Raw genomic sequence first — 22,500 nt, 5'->3', positions numbered from 1 at the left:
TCTGCTGCTAACTCTTATCTGTCAGTTGCAGTTCTATGGCTCCAGTGTCTCTCCATGCATGCAGCCACATAGCGCTGCTGCTACATGATTATCACCCTGCTATAAAAATATCCCCAAACACAATAAACTGAATATCTATACTTTAAGCAGCCAGAGTCTGGACTAGCAAAGATTATACATGGAACCCCTCAGACATTAAAACCGGTTAGGCTCTCCACACGTGGAGCGGAATTGAAGTGAAGAGCAAGTTGCCGGTTGCAAACAGACTTGGTCATCAACAACACGCTTAGGTGCTAATGTTGTAGAGAATATTGGGTTAAATCAGACCCTCATTGTTCTCCGTGACGTTTGCTGGAAGTGATGTAATGTTACAACCGGTGTGTTTTATGTGGAGCGAGCGCTGCGCCACACTCCATTCAAAAAACAGCCTTCTAAATGCTCCATTGCTTGCAGCAACCAGTCATGTGGCAACTTCAGAGGCAATTTGGTTTTCCTGTAAAACCTGTTCGGGATCATGGTTTAAAAAGTACAAACAAAACCTTTTTTTTGTGCAATTCTATTCTTCAGAAGTAGTACTTGGTGCACTAATATCTTTGAGAGTAGTATGTGTATACTTTTGACAGATCAAATACAATCAAAACTCTAATTAACTCAAGCGAAAGAAAAAGGATCTTTTCCTCTTCCATTGACATTAATGCAATGTTTTTCGTGTTTTTTCATCCTTAGTTCAAGATTTAAAACATGAATGTCTGTGAAATAATAAAAAAGCCAGTCAGTTCAAGTACAAGTTGATTTAAATAATATCTTGGGTTTTTAATGAGACAGAGTTGAACAGAGAATCTAAAATTCAATATTCATATCCTTCAAATGTACTCATTTGCAACCCTCATATCCCCCCACTTGGTATATATGTACGTACATAAAGTCCCATCTATCCATCACACAAATATACAGCAGAGAACCCAAACACCCAAGAGGTGAAGATGCAGAACTACCGTGTGACGTCGAGTCTCTCCACTCACCTGTTCAACAATAATCCTGAATGAAATCAACCTGGTTCTACTTTGGCATGTGTGTATCGTGAGGAATATTCTGACGCTTTAGTAGAGTGTAGACAAAGTAAAACCTAACGATCGAGGCTGTCAGTATTGTAGTATTTAAAGAAACCCTTTTTTATTGTCATATACACATAAACAAAATTTGCCTTCTGCATTTGACCCATCCCTGTATATAGGGAGCAGTGGGCTGCTAATGACAGGCGCCGCTCAGGGACACTACGACACGTGGCACGTCCCAGTCGAGGATCAAACCGTTGACCCTGCGGTTACCAGACAACCCTCTTAGGCCAGTGAGCCACAGTCACTCCTATTTGTTTATTAAAAACACTTACTAAGAACTAGAGAGAAGTACTTTCAGCACATTTGTTTGCATGCCATTACTATGAACCTGTGGGTGCATTCTGTTAGTCTGTAAATGTCTACATGTGTATCACTCCCCATCTCTCCTCTTTCTCCATCTGTCCAGACAACAGACGTCATGTAAATATTAGGAGCTGCGGTCAATAATGTTTCTTTGTGCTCTGTATTTAGAGATTTTGTTAAATATTTTCTTCTGTAGAGAAGGATGAATAAATCTGAACTCTTGTATGGCTGGTTTTAAGCAAACACTTGTGAATCAACAGCAGACTGAAGATAAGAAGTGGACGTAGTCATCGTGACGTCACTTTCGAAGCCTCGCGTTCGGCAATTTGGCCTTCGCCAACCAGAGGTTGCCACCTGGGATCAACTGGAGACACATGAACCTGCATTCAGCATCAATTTTACATCCCGAGTCTCCAGCAGGGGGCGCACCACATTCAGAGAGTAGTGCAGCTATATTTTTAAGTAACAGGATTGTCTTTAATATATATTCTAATTCAACTTTTTGTTGTAGTGCTACTTTATCATTTCAACATGTGATCTTGAGACATGCTTCAACATGCAGAATGAATATTGTTGTCTTTGTTTTTTTGATTTATTTTTCACACTCAGGAAGGTCAACCAAGGCCTTTCTAGCTCACATGTTGGAGGATTCGCTGAAATCCGTCAGACGGCTGCACAGTACTTTGTGTAGAGGAAAAACAAATCTCATGTCAAGGTCAAAGAATGAGTCCTGCAGTAAGATACACAAGTACTTATGGAGACAAAACATAGGCCTCACACCCAACACAGGTATTGATGCTGTGTGATGAAGAAAATGCAAATGAGATAAACTTGTTCTCTTTGTATCCGAGGACTTGATTCGTGCATTTTAAAGTGCACACTGTCACTTGTCATGACATCTCTGCTCCACAAAGCCCACACATCTTTTGTTTATGTTCTGCACCGCCAAAGTGTCACGTAAAGCTAGAAATGCACCACAATAAGTCCATATGAGTGTGACAATACATAATCATAGAGGATATTGAGTCGACTCATGTGTGTAGCTTTGTTTAAGCCTACATGTTTAACAACTGAACAAAGTGAGACGGGAACAAAGGGAGGAAAGGTCAGGGACATAACAACCAACATCATCTGAACAACAACTCCAAACTAACTACAGAACAAAAATGAACATGCAAACTGTGCTTCTTACAGAGTACTTTCACTGTACTGCATGCAAATAGCAAAGCGACCTCTCTTCAGTAGACAGAAGCTATTTAAGTATTTGTGCTCTCTGACTCTTAGAATGACATTTCTACGCTGAAGAATACTTTTTTCCCTAATTATAGATCTATTTCTTTTGTCAGACACAATGCTTATGTTGAAATGAGATGATCGTTGGTTAAGACATCAGCTGTGTAACATCTCAATACGTTTTTAATTTGCAGCCTCTCATGACCCTAGCTTGTACACACACACACAGACACACACACACACACACACACACACACACAGTACTAAGCCACAGGCCTGAAGGAGAGCGAAGCCAAACGTGTTGTTGCCACTGATAATTATGGATCATTGATCGTGCTGTAATTTAGGCGCTGAGTGTGCGGTTACTCAGGCAAACTATCTGACAGCATTGACGTTTCTGGTGTCGTTTCCAGCAACTATTGATTTATTGTGCCGTGTGCAAAGCTCCTGTCTTTTTCAACGTCTTACCCAAAGAGCACACCGTGGTCTGATTATCGGTCGTCACTAAACACAGGTACGGAAACCTTCGTCGAGACTTTTCAATGGACACAAATAAGTTTGCGCTCTTGTTGAAGAAGATCGTTTACCCTCGAGGCTCATTGGAACAAACTGGTCCGATAGAAGCTCCACCACAGAGACACAGTTGTGAGACGTATCTGAACGGAAGCAGTCAGACTTCAACAGGACGTGTATCCGTCTGCAGCCTCAGCTGGACAATGCTCAGGTGGGGAATTCACACTTTGTTATTCTGTTGTCATAATTAAAAGGTTTGATAAACACATTCAGATTATGAGACAAAGGGCCACTGACATACAAAATGACAGCATCTGTAGGAGCAAGACGCACAGACTTTTTGAGGGTTTTGAGTCTGTTTTTTGTTTTCATTTTTGTCTCTTTGTCGTCTCTTTTCAGTCGTTTTGTGTCTCTTTGTGGTCATATTGCATCTCTTTGCAGTTGCTTTACCCCTTTTTGTAATTATTTTGTATCTCTTGCAGTTGCTTTGTGTCTCTTTTGTGGTCATTTTGACTGCCTTTGTGGTCGGGGCGTGTCTCTTCAAGTGACATTTTGCAGGTGAAGGCCTGCTAAACCCGTTCAGTCATCCATCCATGGAGTAAATACCAACCATAAGAAAACATCCTAATTTCCTCTGCCTTTGGTTACAATCCCCATATTATTCACCTGATGTGGATGTAAAACCCCGAACATCAAAACTTAAGTGTCTACGCTTTAACTTCAAAGTCATCGTTTCCGTTCAGATTCAATGTGCTGTAAAGTACCTTTAAAATCAGGCCCCTGACTGCCGTGTATCTCCAACACAATCAGTTCAGTCAACCCAGTGAAGAGTTGTTTACCTTCTCGCTTTGTGCTTTTGATACGAGCCAGAGAGAGATGTATTTTTGGAACCTCTTTTGGATTGTTAAGATGCTTTGGAGACAAAGAACCGCCCAGCCCGAGGCCTGTTGCTCCGGTATATGAGTCACAACAGAGACGCCACAGACACTAACTTCCCTGTTGAAGACTCACTAACAGACTAACTGCTGCTGAGGTTAGCCGAGGTGAGCGATTATTTCAAATATCTCTTCAAACTTTCACTGACAATTAGAAAGGATCATTCATTTGTATCATACAATAGAAAAGCAGAGGATTGCACTAATCCTGAGTGTTCTCCTGCAGAACATGAAAGCTCAGGTCGTGTTCCTGCTCTTGGTTTTGGCGGTCGGCCTTCAAGCGCAGATGACAGCTTTTCTCCACGGGGACCAGAAAGGTATTCCTGGGTGTTTCAAAGTCTTACAAACTCACAGCTTTGTGGATTTCAAACTGACAGCAGCTCTGTTCAACATCTTACAGTTGTTCCAGAGGAAGAGGCCTTAGAGGAAATGATGGGGAACAGGGAGACCCGCTCAAGGCCAGAAACAAGGAAACCTGTGAGGACGTGAAAGGTCGGACGGCAGAGATCGTATTGTTTCACTTTATAAACGTCATGCAAGCCGGTTGTTCAGACATGTTTCTTTGTGCTGATATCGTGTGTGACGGTAGAACTTACTCCCCTCAATGTTAACCATGACAGACTGCAGATGTACACCAGGCTGCACTTTCTTTTTAACACCATTGCACGATGTTAGACACAGTCAGGTGGCTCCCTCTTGATTTAAGGTCAGTTTCACTGACATCACTTTACCTTTAAATGCAAACTATCCTTATAGTCTCAAACAACTTGTTGCTGAGCTCACTATGATAGCAATACATTACTTTTAAATATTCGTTCTCTGTCATTTTGCTTATTTAAAAAAGGTTTTCTCACCTTGGAACAAATGTCAGTAAAGTTCCTCTGCTTATTTAGAAAGTGATTATTGTTCATTAGCTTGAGTCAAACCTCAGGGTGTGCTCTTGTTTCCTCCCGTAGTTATTTCGTTTCTTGGTTATTTGTTTTGTCATTGTTGTGACGTGCAGAACATTGTGTCTCGTACGGTTTCATTTTCTATTTGTGTTTTGGAGTACTTAAAGTACTTAAAGTACTTAAAGTACTTAAAATAAAAGTACTCGATGAGAGAAATGGCCTTCTCTGATATAATAGCCTTGTGTATTACTGTTTTTGGAGATTAACTGCACCGCAACAGAAAACATATATATAAAAATATATAGAAATACAATACAAGACACATTTGAAAAGAAAAATGAATCAATTAAATGAAAATATGCACAGGTTCTGTTAAAAGTGTTGCTCTTTATTTTAGACATATATATATATATATGTTTGTTGTTACATTTGCAGTAACTCTTTGATGCGTAATAATGATCCTGATCTATAAATATTACCGCTGCGTAATGTAACTTAACACATGGCCTTCACCATGTCGCCCTCTAGTGGCTCATTGATGTAAGTGCACATTCACAGTTCTCACTAACAGCAGACTGTGTTCACAAACTTCTGTTGAATGAGTTCAACCTGTTCAGTATTCGTCTGTTTGGGGGCAAATAGTTTGAAGACGTAATCCGTAAAGTGCCAGCAGAGAAAAACAAACGAAGAAGAGGAGAAAAGCTGCTGCTGAGGGGACACACATGTCAACGTGAGTCTTCTTCTCTCCTCGGAGAGAGTTGTTGGTCACCGGCTGCCATGTGATCCGTGAGCCGAACCCAGCCAGAATGTCAACCGTCATTAGCAGCCTGCCACCCCAACTCAACCGCGAACACGTTGCCTTTTGCCTCACAGGCGGGTTCTTCTTCTTCTCTTCCTTTTTTTAATTTTAAATATCGTTATCAGTGAAGTTTGACCGGTGCAAAAGGTTTCTGCACGGAGCGACATGCGCTCCTTAGCGGGACTGGCTGTCCTTGTGGCGGCGGCGAGTGTCTTCCTCTACCTGCTGTCGACCCATCTTCCCCCGGGACCGACGCACGGCCCGCCGGGCTCAGCGGAGGAGGAGGAGGACGGGGGAGTCCAGGAGTACAGGTATGGAGAAAAAGAGAGAGAGAGACAGTGCAGCTTTAATAACTGAAACTGTTTTAATGTCTTAAAATATAGAAGAAAATACATAGTCTTTTTTATTCATTTTCTTTTATTGTTCATTTATTTATTGTTGTTGATTTGCAAGATGTGCATTGTCAATCAACAACAATTAATAGTGAAAAAGACACACACACACACACACACACACTTCAAAATCCAGTTAGGGATTATAGGCCTACCTACATTTAAATTAGGCTACTTGAGTATCTCTAAAATTATAATGAAGTGGTTTATTCTTTTTTATACTAAAGATTATACTTCCTGTCTGAAAACAATCCTAGAATAAAGTCCTTACAGAAAGGGAGTCGGATATTAACAGCATTACAGCCTCAGTCATTCCGGTGAATGCAGCTCAGCGGTTGACTTTCTGTTTGCTTGTTCTCCTGTAATAATTTGGGGTTTTCTCCGACATTACAGTAAAGTGAACATCAGCTGGCTCGGAAACTAAATTGCCCACACATCCGTGATTGTGAGACCCCCCCCCAGTCTCTGAGAGCCCTCCCTGTGATTCTGACCCCTTTGGCTTGTGACCCCCTATCATGAATCAATGTCTGCTGATGACGCGTCATCACAGGTTGTGGGGCCTCAATGTGGATGTTGATTGTGAGCAGAGTCATTTACGCTCTTCAGAGTATTTATTTTCAAAGCCTCCAACAGCACAAATAACAGTCAAAGTCATTTTTATGAAGCAGAAGTTAATGTTTCTGCTGATCACGCCTTTAATAATCTCGTGACCTCATATTTACCTTGAAACCAATCGGAGGATCCGGAAACCACCAGACGAGTGACCCAACAACAGTGTTTACCTTCTTCTTTCCCAGTGCATGCTGGGACAGGATCCCTACAAATAACAGCAACGAATGAAGGAATTAATAACCTCAATAAAGTCATCTGTACTTATATTATGTTCTTGACATTCTGTGTTGACTTGAGCACAGCATCAGCTCCCCATCTTTTATATTAATATAATATTTAAATTAAGTAAGTTGACTCCACACAGCTTTCTTTCTGCTCATATTTGTCTTCAGATCTGTTGCACAAATAAGACAAATAATGAAATGTGTTTGATATTCACATCTCCTCCCAGTACATATCGGACTGATCGCATTACTCCTCAGTGTGTGTGTGTGTGTGTGTGTTTGTGTTTTGCAATGTGCCAGACGGTCATGTGTGGGGTTGTCTAGGGATGATAGAATAACGCCGACCAAGACACTCTGAAGCCAAGAGCAGGACCCGCGTGTGTGTGTTTGTGTGTGTGTGTGTGCTCATTACATTGATATGACTCATATTATACAATTACTTATCAAGTCATTTAAACATGGTGTGATTGCACCTGGTGACAGTTGTGTGTATTTGTGTGTGTGTTGTGGTCATGATACATGTATGAGTCAAATCATCTTTATTTATTAAGGAGGAGGTTGGCTAACGAACAAATTTGTTAAAACTCTATCTATCTAAAACACTGCACCTTTTCAAACAAAAGAAAACCAAATCAAACACAAAAACAACTAAATAACAGTTAAATGAAATGCTGCAGAGTTCTAATAATGTAACTGTTGAACCTCAGTGATCTGATGGAGTTAAGATCAGCATATAACCAACCACAGTAAAACATGGTTAAGATAATACTACTACATCTTTAATATCACGACATACACCATAATGTCTTACCCTTCTTCTTCTCAGATACACCTTTGTTTTCCAGTCTCTCTTTATGTAACACACATCAATGCTTAACGACATGCGCTATCAAATCACGAGCATGTTGCAGGCTGTTAACGTTATCTCATTATTAAATGTTCTTGATGTCACAAAATGGCCTAAATCTGACATCTGTTGTTTCATGCTGCTGTTACAGCTGAGATGATGTCAGAATCATTTATTACCGTTGACAATCAGGGCTGTGTATGACCAGATTAGATGTTTATTTAAATTTACTTTGAGGAAAACTGTCATCGTATAAAGAGCGAATCAGCATATTATGCATAAAATCAGTTTAAAAGAAGGTTGAACTTTGTGTGATCAGAACCGTTGGATTTTTATTAATTAGTTTTGTACAATTTTATCCGCTGTCTGAAAGTAAACTGTTTGTATTTTGTATGAAAACTATTCAAATAAATAGTGTTTGAGAATCAAACCAGAATCACAAAACACAATATCTCCATACTCAAGTGCATCAATATTTTTCTTACACCTCTATTGATAATATATATTGATAATATATATTAATAATATAGTCTACTGTTTCCATTGTTAAAAGTGATTTGAAGCCTCCACCTATATAATGTTAATATTTCACAATATTATAGAGAACACCAATTACATAATACATAAAGAGATGACTACTTCATATTGATGACAAAATTAATTTTGGGATTTATCAATATAGAAAACAATCAGTTGCAGCCCTAGTTGCTTTAACAACTCAACATTAAACTTTATATCACTTCTTAGTTCATCCTCATCTGTTCTCCTGTGTATATGTATATATATATTTATATATATATACATATACTGTATAAATACACACACGCATACATATGAAGACTTGTGTCGCTGCGTATGCAGAAACACAATGTTTCTCATGGGATGATGCGTTGACGCATGTCCCTCTTTAAATCGACACACATTCACTCAGTTTCACGCATCAGCGACCTGCTGACCAATGACGGAGCAGGATGTTTGTCCGCTGACCAGTAGAAAAGACCAATGCTGCATGTCGGAGCAGGTGGGAGAGGAAGTCGGCATCTTGAGTTTCAACGGGGGGGATTTTGGTGTGTGTGTGTGTGTGTGTGTGTGTTGAGGAGTGTCTTCCCTCCCTCTGCTCAAGTGTACAGGCAGCGACACTATTTCTGTCCCTCGATCAAATGTATCCTGTTACCTTCCTTCTAATATGAGCTTTCCTCTTCTTTCTCTGTGAAGCGTAGTAAAAGTCACTGTACGACTAACTTTGAGCTCCATAAGCGCATTGTTTAAAACTGCATAATCATTCAAATAAAACAATGTTTGAATCATAAATGAATGGTCCAGATACATGTGACTTCACATTCAACATCAGTACTGAAAAATAGAGATCACATGGATGGAGTTGGATAACAGACCAATCATCTAAAGCAGGATTATTTAAAGGAATATAACGAGGGGAATGCTATACAAATATGAGGTTTCTTTTTCTTTTTCACTCAAATAATAATAATTTGAAAAAAAGGGAAAATTATCTTAAAGGTATCTCCTCATGCAAGTGCTGCTGCACCAATACAATGAAGGTGAATGGACTTTTAGGTAAAAAGAGTGCACATTTAATAATCCCAAAAGCTACTTGGGTTGTGGGGTGATTGGTTGGGAACTGGGACGTTTTCTGGTGCATGATGAAAGGTAGAGCCAAACTGATAATTAAGATGGTATTACCTTATTGCAGATGTGTGTCGGTGTGTTGTCACAGTGAGGAGAGCAGGCAGCAGCGGGAGGACGCAGACGTAGCAGGAAGAGTTCAACGAGTTATTGTGCATAGAAAGAGCTTACAGGTAGGTGTTGGGAGGCAGACCGGTTCAGGTCAAAGATCAGAGTCGGGTTGCTTGACAAACCAATGCTCATGACAACTGGGAAGAACTGTCTAAGCAACAAGAGATCTCTGGGCTGGCATTTGTAATGAGCGACTGATGAGGGAAGTGAGAACAGGTGAGCAGGTGGACGAGGGAAGTCTGGTGGACAGGTAGTTATGGGATGTGGCTGCAGTCCAGGTCCATTTCTACTTTTCTACTTCGAGGACTTTCAGCTGATTGATTGTTACAGGATTGTTTTTAAACTGCTAAATATTTATTAAGAGTATCAGATTAAAAAATCTATTGTTGGGGCTATAACGAAAGGCATTCTGGGAGATGTATAAATCAGTGTGCGAGTCCTTAAAGCTACAGGAATGTGGTGACAAAAGGATGAGGCACTAAGTCTTTGCCGTGGTGCGTTTCTTTCCATCCAGGCTGAAGTTCCCGTCGGACCTGGACGAGCTGCGGGAGCTCGCAGAGATGCTCAAGTTCTACAACAGAGAACATCACGGCTACGTTCTGCTGCTGTTCTGCAGCGCCTACCTCTACAAGCAGTCCTTCGCCATACCGGGCTCCTCCTTTCTGGTGAGGAGTACTGAACACACACTTACACATGTAGGACGTGAGGACAGGATGAGCTCAGTGGCTAAAACAACATCGTGCAGTTATTTAGGCAATGCATTCCAAGAATATTATAGAATCAAGTACCAATTTTCATGTCTAGTTTGAGTTTTGACAAACACAGTTTGCACAATGTTCTCCGGTCCATCTAATCCTCCTTCAGAACATGTTAGCCGGTGCGATATTCGGGCCCTGGGAGGGCCTGGCGTTGGCCTGCCTGCTCACCACCGTCGGCTCCACGTTCTGCTTCCTGCTCTCCTCTGCGTTTGGAAAGCAGCACGTGGTCCAGCATTTCCCGGAGAAGGTGGCCCTGCTGCAGAGGAAGGTAGGCGTCTCCCCTTCCGAGAGTCATGATGGCGGCAACGCTAACGTGAGCGTGCTAACGTGCTCGCCACGTTAACACGCTCACGGTATGTTTGCATTTCGTTTGCATACGTTGGTGAATGCAAGTATTTTATAAACTTTATGGAAGTCATTTTTTTGGCCTCAGGGATTTGAAAGACAAAACTTTTTCAACTTCTTTTCTCTTTAATCCTCTTACCTCCTGACCTCTCCGACTTGCTAATATGAATTTATAATTTAAAATACATATATATTTTATACCAGTGGGAAGAAAAAGTTTTCTTCCTCAGGTTAGTAAAAAACTACATTTTGGTTGTGATTTTAAAGATTTATGATTGTAATAAAAACGATGTAAACAGTAAAGGCCAAATAAGTGAAAAATTGAAATATTATTTAGAATATTTTTTACTTCCTAATTTGAGGAAACCTTGCAGACTCTCTGTTCCTGCTTTCTTCTCTCCCTCCCTCCGTCAGGTGGAGGAAAACCGCAGCAGTTTGTTCTTCTTCCTCCTGTTCCTCCGTTTCTTCCCTATGACTCCTAACTGGTTCCTTAACATCACCTGTCCCGTCCTCAACATCCCCATGCCCATTTTCTTCTTCTCTGTGTTCATAGGTGAGACTCCACACACACATTCACACACACACACTTAAAATCACACTCCAAACACTGATGACTCGGCTGTTTTCTCCTCCTCCAGGTTTGATCCCCTACAACTTCATCTGCGTTCGTACGGGCTCCATCCTCTCCGAGATCTCCTCTCTGGACGATATCTTCTCCTGGGGGACGCTGGCCCAGCTCCTGGCCATCGCCCTCATGGCTCTCCTCCCTGGAGCGCTGATCAAGCGGTACAGCGAAGCTCACCTCAAGATGGACGGCATGGACAGTAACGGACCCAGCTGGGCTGAAGTCAAGAGACGGTGATTCTGGGATCACCGTCTAAGGAACATGTCGTGCTTTGGGATTCTCAAACAAACACGACGTCAGAAGAATTGAGATGGAGAGAAAACTCTCTTCACTTGGGCCTCGTGATTGTCTGTCAGGTCACCCCAAACGGCTCATCATACTCGCAGTATGAGCGGTTCTGAAAGTTTGGGAATGTCCTCGGGTCATGTTGCACCGGGCTTTAAGGCTACATGGTGTTACACAAAGTTAAAGGTTTAGGGAAATCTTTTTAAATTCCTTAACTCACATTGATATAAGTTAATTTGCCCTATCGCTGTTGTCCTCGGGGTAAATACTGTGATGATCGATGTTACAGCACATTCAAGGAAATCACTCCGATCGTCTTGACTTAAGACATTTTAAAAATTGGCTTTTTAATGATTTAACCCTGAGGAATGACCCCGAAACATGACTAACTATATGTTCAATTTCGGTGGATGGTTGGCTGCGGTCGTTCTGTCGGTCTCCATCCACTGAAGGCTGCCCATCATGCAGTCGCCCGCTTTAATCGTCTGCTGTGCGTCATGTTGCGTTTCTGCCTTTCTCTCTCCGTCCATCGTGACTACAGTTGTAAATTCTGACCTCCTGTCCAGAGCCAAGTTACCACTCGAGCTTGAAAGTGATTTTCTCGGTGCAGTATGGAGATCAGTCAATTGACCAGCTGGACATTAACGTCTCTCCTCCTCACATATGTTTACTCAGCGTTTGAAGCCGGGATTTGCTCGGAAAGACGTTTTAGCACATTTGGACTTTTAAAAAGTCTAAAGATTGAGCGTGTCTCCGTCTCTCTTCTTGTCTTAAAGCACTTACACACGTCTTAATGTAGCTGTGGCTGCATTCACAGAGGACACGTCAGGTGTGATCTTCTCATGATGGTCTCAACAAAGCGAAGACCAAATGAAATTTGAACCCCGACAAACTGTAATTTGGTCACATGGCTTCTGCTGCAGACTTGCTGCTAGGCAGGCTTCTTATTGTTTTCTTCTCACGAGCACCTCGACTTCACCTGAGGGGAGTTCACTACCTCACTGCTTCACTGAGCTCAGACAATCCAGGGCTTTACAGTAGATACTATGTGGATGGACGTGTTAAGCCAGTGGAAGTTAAATGCTTTAGCTCAACTAGAGGCTGAACTAGAGGCTGAACTAGAGACTGAACTAGAGGCTGAACTAGAGACTGAACTAGAGGCTGGTTGGAGAGGAGCTGCGGAGCCCAGAGAGAGGACGGCATCAGGCGGCAGCAGCAAGAAGCTCACTGACAAACGTTGCATTTCCTGTGGCTCCTTCACATGAAAAGTCAACAATCAAGTGTGACCTCATTCGTCAATCGATTAGTGATTCAACATTTATTCAAATGAAAATCTTTGAGATTGACCACTTTAAGTCTGTTGCTATCAGTGTAACTGTTGAAAGTTTGAAATTGTACTATTTATTTTTTTTAATCCGTATTTTTCAGGGCAAAGAGTTTATAGATAAATCTTAAATTGTAGATTCTTATTAAAAAAAAAATGTAGAAACAGTCTGAAACCGACGTCTTTGACAGAAGATTTGTCATCTTCTGTATTATTTAGACGCATTTCAGGATGAACCTTGGTGAGCACAGTCCAGAGTAAAATAAATGTGTTGTTGACAATGTTGCTTAAAGTTTTAAAGGGCTTAGCGCAGGTCAAGATTTTAGTTCTCTTCTTCTTTGACCAAAAAAAGTTCAAGGAAAACAAACCGACCTGTACATCGTGTGCATTATGTAATAAAACCTGTAATGTCTGTTTGAATCAGAATCAATAATTGTGTGGTGACGAAGAGAAACGTGGGCTTTTGGATGCAAACAGTAGTTTATTGGTGACCACACAGTCGTTACAGCAACACACTTAAAACATCCAGTCTCTCTCTCTCTCTCTCTCTCTCTCTCTCTCTCTCTCTCAACAAGAGGACCTGATGTGATCTGCATGAACCTCAATGTGGTGTCAGTTGGCAGAAGACGCACAGATCTGCACTTTAGATGTTTGTGATGAAGAAGAGGGTTCCAGAAGAACATTATTTCTTTGGCCATCATGCTTCAGGTGAAAGTATCAGGTCACATTAGTGGTGTTTACCCTGCTCATGCATCACCATCCTCACTTCCTCTACAACCCATAGAAACAATATCACAGATCAGCAGGCCAACAATATGTGTGGTGGAGTTAGTCGCTCAGTGGAGCCAAACAGTCTGTTAACAGCTCATTAGTGTTAATGAACTACAGCATAATAAACTTGAAGTCAGTTGTGTGTTCATTAGAAGAGTTTAGGACTGTAATCTTATCAAAGCGTAACACGATGATACAACACATTTAAATGGGTTTGTTTTAGATAACGGTCTCTGTTGAATTCCTTAAACGTCCGAGTTAAAGGAATACTTCAGCTCCACAATCTTCATGTGTGTACCCGTGCTTCCGTTGATCCTCAAGAGAAGAGAACAAGTCTTGATGAATTGAAGTAAATGGAGGCCGTGTTTCAAAACAGCAGAACTAAATTAAAACATCCGTTTACAAACTCTCCCACAACTGGTGCAGAATAATCAGAGTCATTTATCCAGTCGTGTGCTCATGACTTTACAAACATTTTAAAAGACTTCCTCCTCCATCGTCTCATGCAGACTTGCAGCGCTCGTGGGTGTCGTGGAAGGTTTTGCATGTTTTTGGGAAGAAGTGAGAACTGAACAAATACATTTTGATTATACTGCACGAGTTGTGTGAGATTTTCTCCATTTTCAGATTCTTTGTTCACCGTGGAGGCGTGAGAGAAAGTGTCCTCATGGAGAGAGTAACTGATATACAAATGATCATTTTAAGGGTGAAGTATTACTTTAACTACACACTTGAGGTTTTAATAAACTTAATTTCATCAGTTTATGAACAGGACAGGCATATGTTTAAATCCCCCAAAACCATTTAGTGGTGAAGACCACAATCAGTCCAAAACAAACGTTCCAACACAATCAAACAATGTAAAGATAACAAACATCTTCCACAGCATCGTCACAAGACGAGCGAGTCCAGTGAGTTGCATAATTTTAAAAAAGAAACAGTCAGTGCAGGAGGTTCAGTGCTGAGCAGAAGTCTGAGCTGCTCGGTGTCATGCAAGTAGTCAACGTAGACCAGAGCGGTTCAAAGACGCAACGTGCAAAATATCAAATAGTGAAATAACAGGAAGGTCCCAGATGATCTCATGTCTGAAGGGAAACATAGCGAGCAGCCGAGAACGCCATTGGCTCTCAGTGAGCAGCCCTGCAGCTCATTGGCTAAGAGCAACACAGACAGTACCATCAGTTTACCGCGCTGCTCTGGTCACATAAATAACACGATATGCGAGGATGGAAGGCTGATGGATGGAAACTTGAAAATGTTAAGTTGGCACACAGGAAAAAAACAAATCAAGATTTACATCTCCAGGTGACTAAAGTCAAGAAGCTAATGATCAAAGCCGGCTCAGGTGAGGAGAACATTTCAACCAAAAGGTTAAAAGACGTGGTCGGGAACCAGGAGAAGTACCAGCAGGGAGCGCTTGTTTCCGCCTCTTCCTCGTCTCCACGACCCCGAGCATCACTTTGTACTTTCATGTGCGTCACAGCTCTCATGTCACCGGTTTTGTATTTTCCAAGGAACTGCAAATGAAGCCTCTCATCAGCTGGAATTTTGGCGACAGCGTGAAGCCGGAGCGGACATGCGAGCGGCTACAGACCATGAATAGCTGGTCACTCAAAGCAAACCCACCTCCAGAATGTACCACCTCCTCCGCCTCCCTTCCTCTCACATGATCTGGGACCACTCCCCCTCTCTCCCCCATGTGAAGTGGTACAGCAGCGATGGTTCCTCCTTGAAGCTGTGCCGACCCGTCTGGTGATCCAACACTCCTCCCTGCTGGAGGCGAACGCCGTACAGTCGGGCCTCGGCTCGCCCAGCGCACAGGCCTCGCTCAACCAGCCAGTCCACCAAGTCACTGCCCAGAAACACACTTTCAAAACGGGGCCGGTGGTGTTGATGGGGATGGGGTGGGGTCGAAGCAGGACCACGCTGGTGAGGAGTAGTTGGGTCATGAGCTTGGTCAGGCTGCAGCTGGGGAATCTGCTCATCTGGGGAGTCATGGTGGGAAATATGTGCTTGGTTTTCATTGTCAGGCTCCAGCCGGGGTCGGGATGGAAGCCAACACCGACCGGGGGACTCATCCGGATCAGGAGATCGGTGAATCTGGCGCAGATTGTGCGGCTCGTGGTTTAGTCGCTCCTGATGCGGGTGTAGGTACCGGGGCTCGTAGGAGAGGGGATGTCCCAAGGCCCCGTTCTCCTCCTCTAGTCCTCCTTCTCCTCCGAACCTGTCATTATCAGAGGAAGGATTCACCTGTCGAAGCGCTCACACTCTCCCCTGAGCCACTTTGGAGTGATAGGGGAAGGGAGATAAAGAGGGCAGGCACAGGGAAGCAGGGAGGAATAAAAGGAAACATGAGGGGAAGAAAGGAAAGCATGAGGATTACAAACAAAAAGAGGAGAAAGGAATAGAAATAATGTGTTAGAATGAAAGAAAAGAAAAGCACCCAGGACTCATGAACATCCACAAACAAAGTGTTTTCGTTAGCAGACGTTTTTAGTGGCTACATTTCATATTCAACATTTATCTTACTGCTAATAAGTAAACAAGGGAAACAATCTAAATAATCTCTTTTCTGTTCTTAAGAATTAGACTATTACTATAGTTGCACGGTGACAGCAGCAGTCACAGCTAATGTGTCTTTGATATAATAATTCATACATGTACTGCAAACCGTGGTGAAAGGTGCAACATGCAGACTTTGCTTCAAACACAAGAACTAGTCGGAGGATAAAGAACCTCAGTAGCTGCAGCAAGACGGATAAATAACATGCAGAGAGCACGCAGAGAAAAATCAAACGGAAACTAAATAATAACAACAGTAATAATGTGGAAATGAACAGGGACACAGCCAAGCAGTTCTGACCCAAAACAGAACTAATTAAATCTGGAATACAATCTCCATGCTCCATGTACTGTATATGACACACACACAACCTCGTACCTGCGCGTGTGCACTATGTCCTGTACACACTGGTCTTTGTGGTAGCGGACGAACTGGGTGCAGGTGAGTCTGACCTCCTCTGGTACACCTGAGGGACTCACGTCCTCACCGTCCCTGCCCTGCCACAGCCAGAGCAACCTGACACACGCGCGCACACGCACACGCACACACACACGCACACACACGCACACGCACTTCTGTGTTCCTCATTTGATCTCAGATGAATCTAGAAACCATGAATGAGAGTCTCCCTCACCTCTTCTTGAAGGGCAGGATGATGAGGTGTCTGTCCAGACCAAAGATCCCAAAGGACAGGAAACCCTGGGACAAAGAGGAAGACTAGGAATACTATTTTTGCACTCATGTTTACACATTTAACACACTACACTCAGTGGTACCTGTCCATAGTTGGCCACGGCACAGAAGAACTGCAGCTCGAGGTAAAGTCTTCCTGGGTCCTTGTTGAACAGCCACCACAGACAGCTGGACAGGTTCTACACAGAGAGAAGAAAAACAACCAGACAACAGGACGTTTATCCCAAATAGAGTTTATACACATTAGTCCAGTAAACCAAAACTGATATTAAAGTCTGCAGCCCTGATCTCCTCAGGTAATCATTCTACAGTCGAGGACCCCTCACTGCTAAGGTTCCATCACGTCTATGTAACAATCTGGATCTTGGTACAACAAGGAACGACACATCCGAGGATCTCAGGGTGGAGAAGGAACACAGGACAACAAGGGATCTGATAGATAACTAGGTATAGTACTTCTGTAATACTAAGACCGTCTAATTTCATCACTCACATGATTAAAGTCGCATTCCAGTCATGTGGCCTGTAGATATCATATTTTCAGTGACAACGTAAAAAACATTCTTTTGACACACACGCAGACACACGCACACACGCAGGCGCACAGACACACACACGCAGGCGCACACACACACATGCAGGCGCACACACACACACACACACACACACACTTCTGTCCTCACCGCCAGCAGGCTGACAAAGAGCAGCAGACAGAGCAGAACGTGTCTGACTGTCTGTTTATCATCGGTGGGCTGAAGCCCGGGTGGCGGCAAGTTCAGCGGCTGCTCAGACGAGGAAGAACCCTGCTGCTGCTGCTGCTGCTGCTGCCGCCGCCGCCCATCACACAGCGCCCCACTGTGGCCTGGAGGGGAAAAGACAAGCGTTAAATTCCAGGGTGATTGGAGACATCCAAGATATCCCCGATATCACAAATGTGCCTCGGGGAGCTTTGTGAGGATGCCAAGTTTCTCAATTTTGTTAAACAGACTATTGCTGCTGTCTTGCTTTGGTTTAGATACATTACTGACAGACAGCAGATCTTAACTCAACTGCACAAAACAGCCTTTTTATGTTCTAGAAGAAAATACAGAAATTTCCTTCCGTTTCGTTTCCTCTTTAACATAAAACAGAGCATAGATATTTACTATTTTCTTTCATTTTTTTCAATCTTTATTCCATCTCTATCTTTTTGAAATTGAATAAAATATATATAGAATATCTTTACTCCACATCCACCATGCAAACACAATGTCAAAATGGACATTCGCTAGATGGAAAGTACTGATCACAGTTGTGTTACCTGTGCTGTTGGTGTGCTCCCTCTGCGTGCTGGCTATCATGTCAGGTATCGGCTGGAGAGGAGAGAAGCTGTGGAGGTCTGCCAACACAACAGACAGTACACACACATATATATACATATATATACATACACACACATCATCTGGTCCAAGTAATGGACTCATATTTCCCCTTGTTTCATTCAGGTAAATGTTACTTTCGTCTGTATTAGCACAGGTAAGCACTACCTGAGTTGATGCTGCCGGCAGGTGAATTTGCCATCTGTGGCTGTTGTTGTTGTTCCTCCAGGCCACCAGGGGTCCTCAGCTCGTCACTGATGCCCATCACAGCAGCTCTGTTCAGGGCCTGGTAGCCGCTCTGCTCCCTGTCCCCCTGGCTGAGACCCATCAGAGATATCGCACCGAGCACCAGGCTGACTGCAAGCACCACTGCTGTGCTGATGATCTGGAGAAAGAGAGGATATGTGAAGAAGTACTCAACTTTGAGTCATGTATTGGATTTAGATCTAATTTATAAATATTAGATTTAAATAGGAACTAAACAGACTAAGTCAGAGCTGAGGAGACAAGAGAAACAGCACAGAGTGAAAAACAGAACTCTAACCTGAGCTCTGCCGTAGAAGAAGGCAGAATCTATGGTATCAGTCCTCTCTCCTGATATCAGAAGACCTCCGACCGTCAGGAAGGGAACCCTAGACAGAGACAGACACACACACACACACACACACACACACACACACTCTATGTGTTTGATAATATCTGAGACCTCGTTCTAGTACTTCAACTGAGCCAAAGTACATTTTTGTTTAAAACAGATTTTGGATGCAAAGATCCACAAAGCCGATCTGCTGATTTGTAACAAGCTTATCATACAAACATTAAAAGCTTTAAAGTTCCTGAGTGTGCCGACTTACCCCCAACCCAAAATCATGAATACTCCCGGTCGGAGTCTCAGCAGATCATCTCTGTTAGTCAGAGCCAGACACAGAGGGATTAAACCTGAAAAACAGAGCAAAACACTCACATACAAGCACTAAAGTTACAATCGGCATTCAGTCCCGGGACAAATGACTCCGCAGTAGTCACAGGTATTTACACGACACCCGATTAGACGCACTCATTTTTGTCCCCTCACAAAATGACATCGTTCTCGGTCCGAGCGGCTCGAACGTCGTCCCAAATTAGTAGGCATGGAGTTTGAAGAGAGACCGAATAGTTAACAGACAAACTAGAATTACTGCCTCGCAGTTTGATGCCAACCGAGAGGCAGTTCATCATTTTTCCTTGTAGATATTTGTGTACAATTGTCATAATTAGCGTATTATTTCTTGACATAGGGCAAAAACCGTGTTCTGACCACCAAGCTCTGAATCAGTTCATACTTGTGTCTAAGTGGACGCTTGTGTCCAATTTAAAGAAATCCTTTTTAGGGAAAGGACCTGTGTTCACAGAACCTGCGTATAAACGCTAATTCTGGTGGAAAAAGGTATAATTGACAGAATCTGACTGCTTACTAATGCACTTACCCGTCCAAATGTAGGTGCTGTACAGAGACCCATAGAGCAGAGTGAAGGTGAGAATCTTGCCGAGCAGATTGTCGTCTTGTTTCACCAAGACGTTCCACAGGATCATACTGACACACACCAAAAACTAGAGTGGAGTACAATAGGTTAAGAACAGAGAAGTGAATATGAAGAGCCAAAGTGCTTCATGAACAGTTCCTGGATAGATCACAGGTGAAGCACACGATCAACAACACTTTAAATCAATGAGAAGTTCTAAAGCTTTAGATCAGCTGTGACTGACCTGAGCCAGGAAGAGATTTAAGGCAAAGAGGTGAGGAAGTCTGTTAAATTTCCTGCTCAGCAGCATCACCACGATGGTCCACACCTGAGAGAAGAGATGTCACATGATCTCACCTTTTATATTATTCATTATCTGTCTGACAAACAGCTCTAATATATCTCAGATCTATATCTGCGTACATACTAGAGCTACGAGGCTGACGATGCTGATGTTGAAGCTGACGTTTTCAAGCTCTGTCACTAGGGGGGTCGGGTCCATCAGAGGGATCGTTAATAACCAGGCCGACACGTACATGATGGGTGCAGACAGAAACGTACTGATCACCATTCCTGATGTCACCTAAAGACAAGACGGAGAGGACGACACCACTTACTGACAGCGTAGCATGAACACTGGATACAGGGTGTTTTATGTGCACAGAGTTGGATCTGACAATATTCATTTGGAAATTCACTCAAGAGAATTGGAAATGATCACCTTCAGATAGTTTAATTAACAAAAATCAATACGTTTTCCCTGATAAAACTAATAATAACACTAACAATTGTCACAATAAGATTATTGAGTATACAGTTAAAACTGTTAAATGGCAGATTACTAATACGAAATAGTAATTTTCTTGGCTTGTGTGTTTGTTTTGTGACTTATTCTTGTCATGTGACTTGACCAGGATATTTGCCTTGTTATTTTGACACACCCTGATGAAGTCAACACACTTCCAGACATGTTTCATAGCTTAAAAAAAGGTTTTAAAGTCAGGGGTTCTTCTTGTTCTAGAACTGATTTAAACTGCTGGGATTGTTCGTAAACCTCTTCTATTTATTTTAATGTTTAAAATATTGTTTTGTTGCTTCAGTATTGAATAAAACTAATTTCTTACAAGCTGCTGTTTGAAGTGGGATCCCTACATCAGCGGCGCTTACCACCTCTAGCTCGATGTTGTAGTGTGCAGCATAGATGGCCACACTAGGTGCGGTCGGGAAGACTCCATACAGGAACGCAAAGTTAGACAAACTGGTGTGGTTGGCACTGGTGCTGTTCACTCCTACGTCCAGAATATCCACCATGTCTTTACAGACCAGCGGCATCACCAGGCTGGAGAGAGAGACAGAAACATAAACCAGGACACGTCATCAAAGACCAGAGGCCCGTTCTACGGTGAGCAAGGAAACTACAGGGTTAACCCCGGGATCTCAGAGCCATGACGGTGGTTCACTTCTCACAAAAGGTACGGAACTACGGAGCTGATCATGTTCCAGATAAGAGATCAATCCGTATAAAATAATTCCCTACTAGCCAATCAAAGCTCGGTGCACGGACCATAAAGTAAGATTACACAAATACAAAGAAGCTAAAGATTTATCAAAGTCATAATCCAGGCTTAAAGCAACAGCTGACAAGTGCAGGAAGGACAACTGGCAATAAATGATAGACTGTAAATTGGTAAATTAAAAGCCTTATAATATTACTGAGCACAAGTAGATCTGACTGTAGTTACAGTTGTGTATTCCATTAAATGAATGTGTTATTTAGATGTTTGCTTATAGAAGAGAAGATACTTTATTCATTATTGTGTGTATGGCAACATGTCGCCAATCTCTACGCAACAGGTGATCTCAATTATCCTCCAATCAACTCAGAGGGATTATGATATTCAGAATAAAGAAATTGGGAAAAGAGAAACAGCAGCAAGTGCCAAAGAAAGAGTCCTTGTTGATGCTGTAGCTAGTGGTGGCATTGATTATTACATCTTCCTGCTTCATGTATGTACTATACCTAAATATAGGAAAAAAATATACTATAAAACAATATTTAGTTATATACATTATACTGCAAGTAGGCCACTCCCACATCATATAATCACACACACACACCATCTCAGCCCCCCTTACAGTTTGGCTGTGATGAGTAGAATCAAGGCCACTCCCGTGTCTCTGGTTAGTTTTCTAAGCTGTCCGACCTGCCGAAGAAACAGAAACATGACTCAACTTTAATGTTATCCTCCATGTCTACACAGGCTTCAAAACAGTTGAAATCAAATTATACTTCGGTAAAAAAACACTGAATTTACAGTCGTCAATCAAAATGAAATATGATTACGTTAAATGTACAGAAAGGCTTAAAGCAAGACGGTACAAAAGACTGAAGAAAACCCAACTACCATAGTGAGTCCGAGGTAAAACAAGGCCGCCCCTCCGAACGAGTTCGCCAAGCCATCGATGAACTCTGCCAGCACAGCGGGGATGTGCTGGCCCAGAGCAAAGTGGGAGATGATTCCTATTATCACCATGAACACTATTGGGTTCTTCAACACCTGCACAGGCGACAGAAAGAGGGTGATGGTGTTGATGTGTGTTACACTTGCTATGGCTTGTTCATCACCTACAACACACCTGTGCATATATACACAC

The 22,500-nt window shown here is 42.5% G+C and overlaps 2 protein-coding genes and 1 long non-coding RNA gene across 3 annotated transcripts; 2 read left to right on the top strand and 1 right to left on the bottom strand.

Moving 5' to 3' along the window:
- The first annotated feature begins 4,037 nt into the window (after positions 1–4,037).
- LOC116396856 (uncharacterized) lies at positions 4,038–5,395 on the top strand. Its single transcript, XR_004213631.1, has 3 exons — positions 4,038–4,210; positions 4,329–4,419; positions 4,503–5,395. It is a non-coding gene; the product is annotated as an uncharacterized LOC116396856 (long non-coding RNA).
- Positions 5,396–5,956: 561 nt separating this feature from the next.
- Positions 5,957–11,586, top strand: tmem41ab (transmembrane protein 41ab). The gene is made up of 5 exons (XM_031874199.1): positions 5,957–6,102; positions 10,136–10,286; positions 10,486–10,647; positions 11,139–11,277; positions 11,363–11,586. Exons 1-5 carry the CDS (start codon positions 5,957–5,959, stop codon positions 11,584–11,586), a joined length of 822 nt encoding a protein of 273 aa, XP_031730059.1.
- Positions 11,587–14,427: 2,841 nt separating this feature from the next.
- On the bottom strand, positions 14,428–22,423 carry LOC116399667 (integral membrane protein GPR155-like). The gene is made up of 15 exons (XM_031876987.1): positions 22,251–22,423; positions 21,982–22,049; positions 21,013–21,184; positions 20,273–20,428; positions 20,090–20,173; positions 19,810–19,933; positions 19,198–19,282; positions 18,888–18,975; positions 18,512–18,728; positions 18,286–18,363; positions 17,669–17,847; positions 17,069–17,164; positions 16,927–16,991; positions 16,671–16,808; positions 14,428–15,953 (listed from the first exon to the last, which is right to left on the bottom strand). The coding sequence occupies exons 1-15, from the start codon at positions 22,377–22,379 to the stop codon at positions 15,392–15,394; spliced, it is 2,241 nt and encodes a 746-aa protein (XP_031732847.1). The 5' UTR covers positions 22,380–22,423; the 3' UTR covers positions 14,428–15,391.
- Positions 22,424–22,500: the final 77 nt, after the last annotated feature.

The sequence above is a fragment of the Anarrhichthys ocellatus genome, unplaced genomic scaffold (assembly GCF_004355925.1).
Source record: "Anarrhichthys ocellatus isolate YVR2014 unplaced genomic scaffold, GSC_Weel_1.0 scaffold3, whole genome shotgun sequence".
NCBI lineage: Eukaryota > Metazoa > Chordata > Actinopteri > Perciformes > Anarhichadidae > Anarrhichthys > Anarrhichthys ocellatus.
This window is presented reverse-complemented; position numbering and strand designations above follow the sequence as displayed.

Coding starts and splice junctions, on each gene's coding strand:
- tmem41ab (XM_031874199.1), top strand. CDS start 5,957: ATGCGCTCCTTAGCGGGACTGGCTGTCCTTGTGGCGGCGGCGAGTGTC. Junction 10,648..11,138: donor TGGCCCTGCTGCAGAGGAAG/GTAGGCGTCTCC, acceptor TCCCTCCGTCAG/GTGGAGGAAAACCGCAGCAG. Junction 11,278..11,362: donor CTTCTTCTCTGTGTTCATAG/GTGAGACTCCAC, acceptor CTCCTCCTCCAG/GTTTGATCCCCTACAACTTC.
- LOC116399667 (XM_031876987.1), bottom strand. CDS start 22,379: ATGGTGATAATAGGAATCATCTCCCACTTTGCTCTGGGCCAGCACATC. Junction 20,174..20,272: donor TCGTCAGCCTCGTAGCTCTA/GTATGTACGCAG, acceptor CTCTTCTCTCAG/GTGTGGACCATCGTGGTGAT. Junction 17,848..18,285: donor GGAGCACACCAACAGCACAG/GTAACACAACTG, acceptor TTTCCCCTCCAG/GCCACAGTGGGGCGCTGTGT.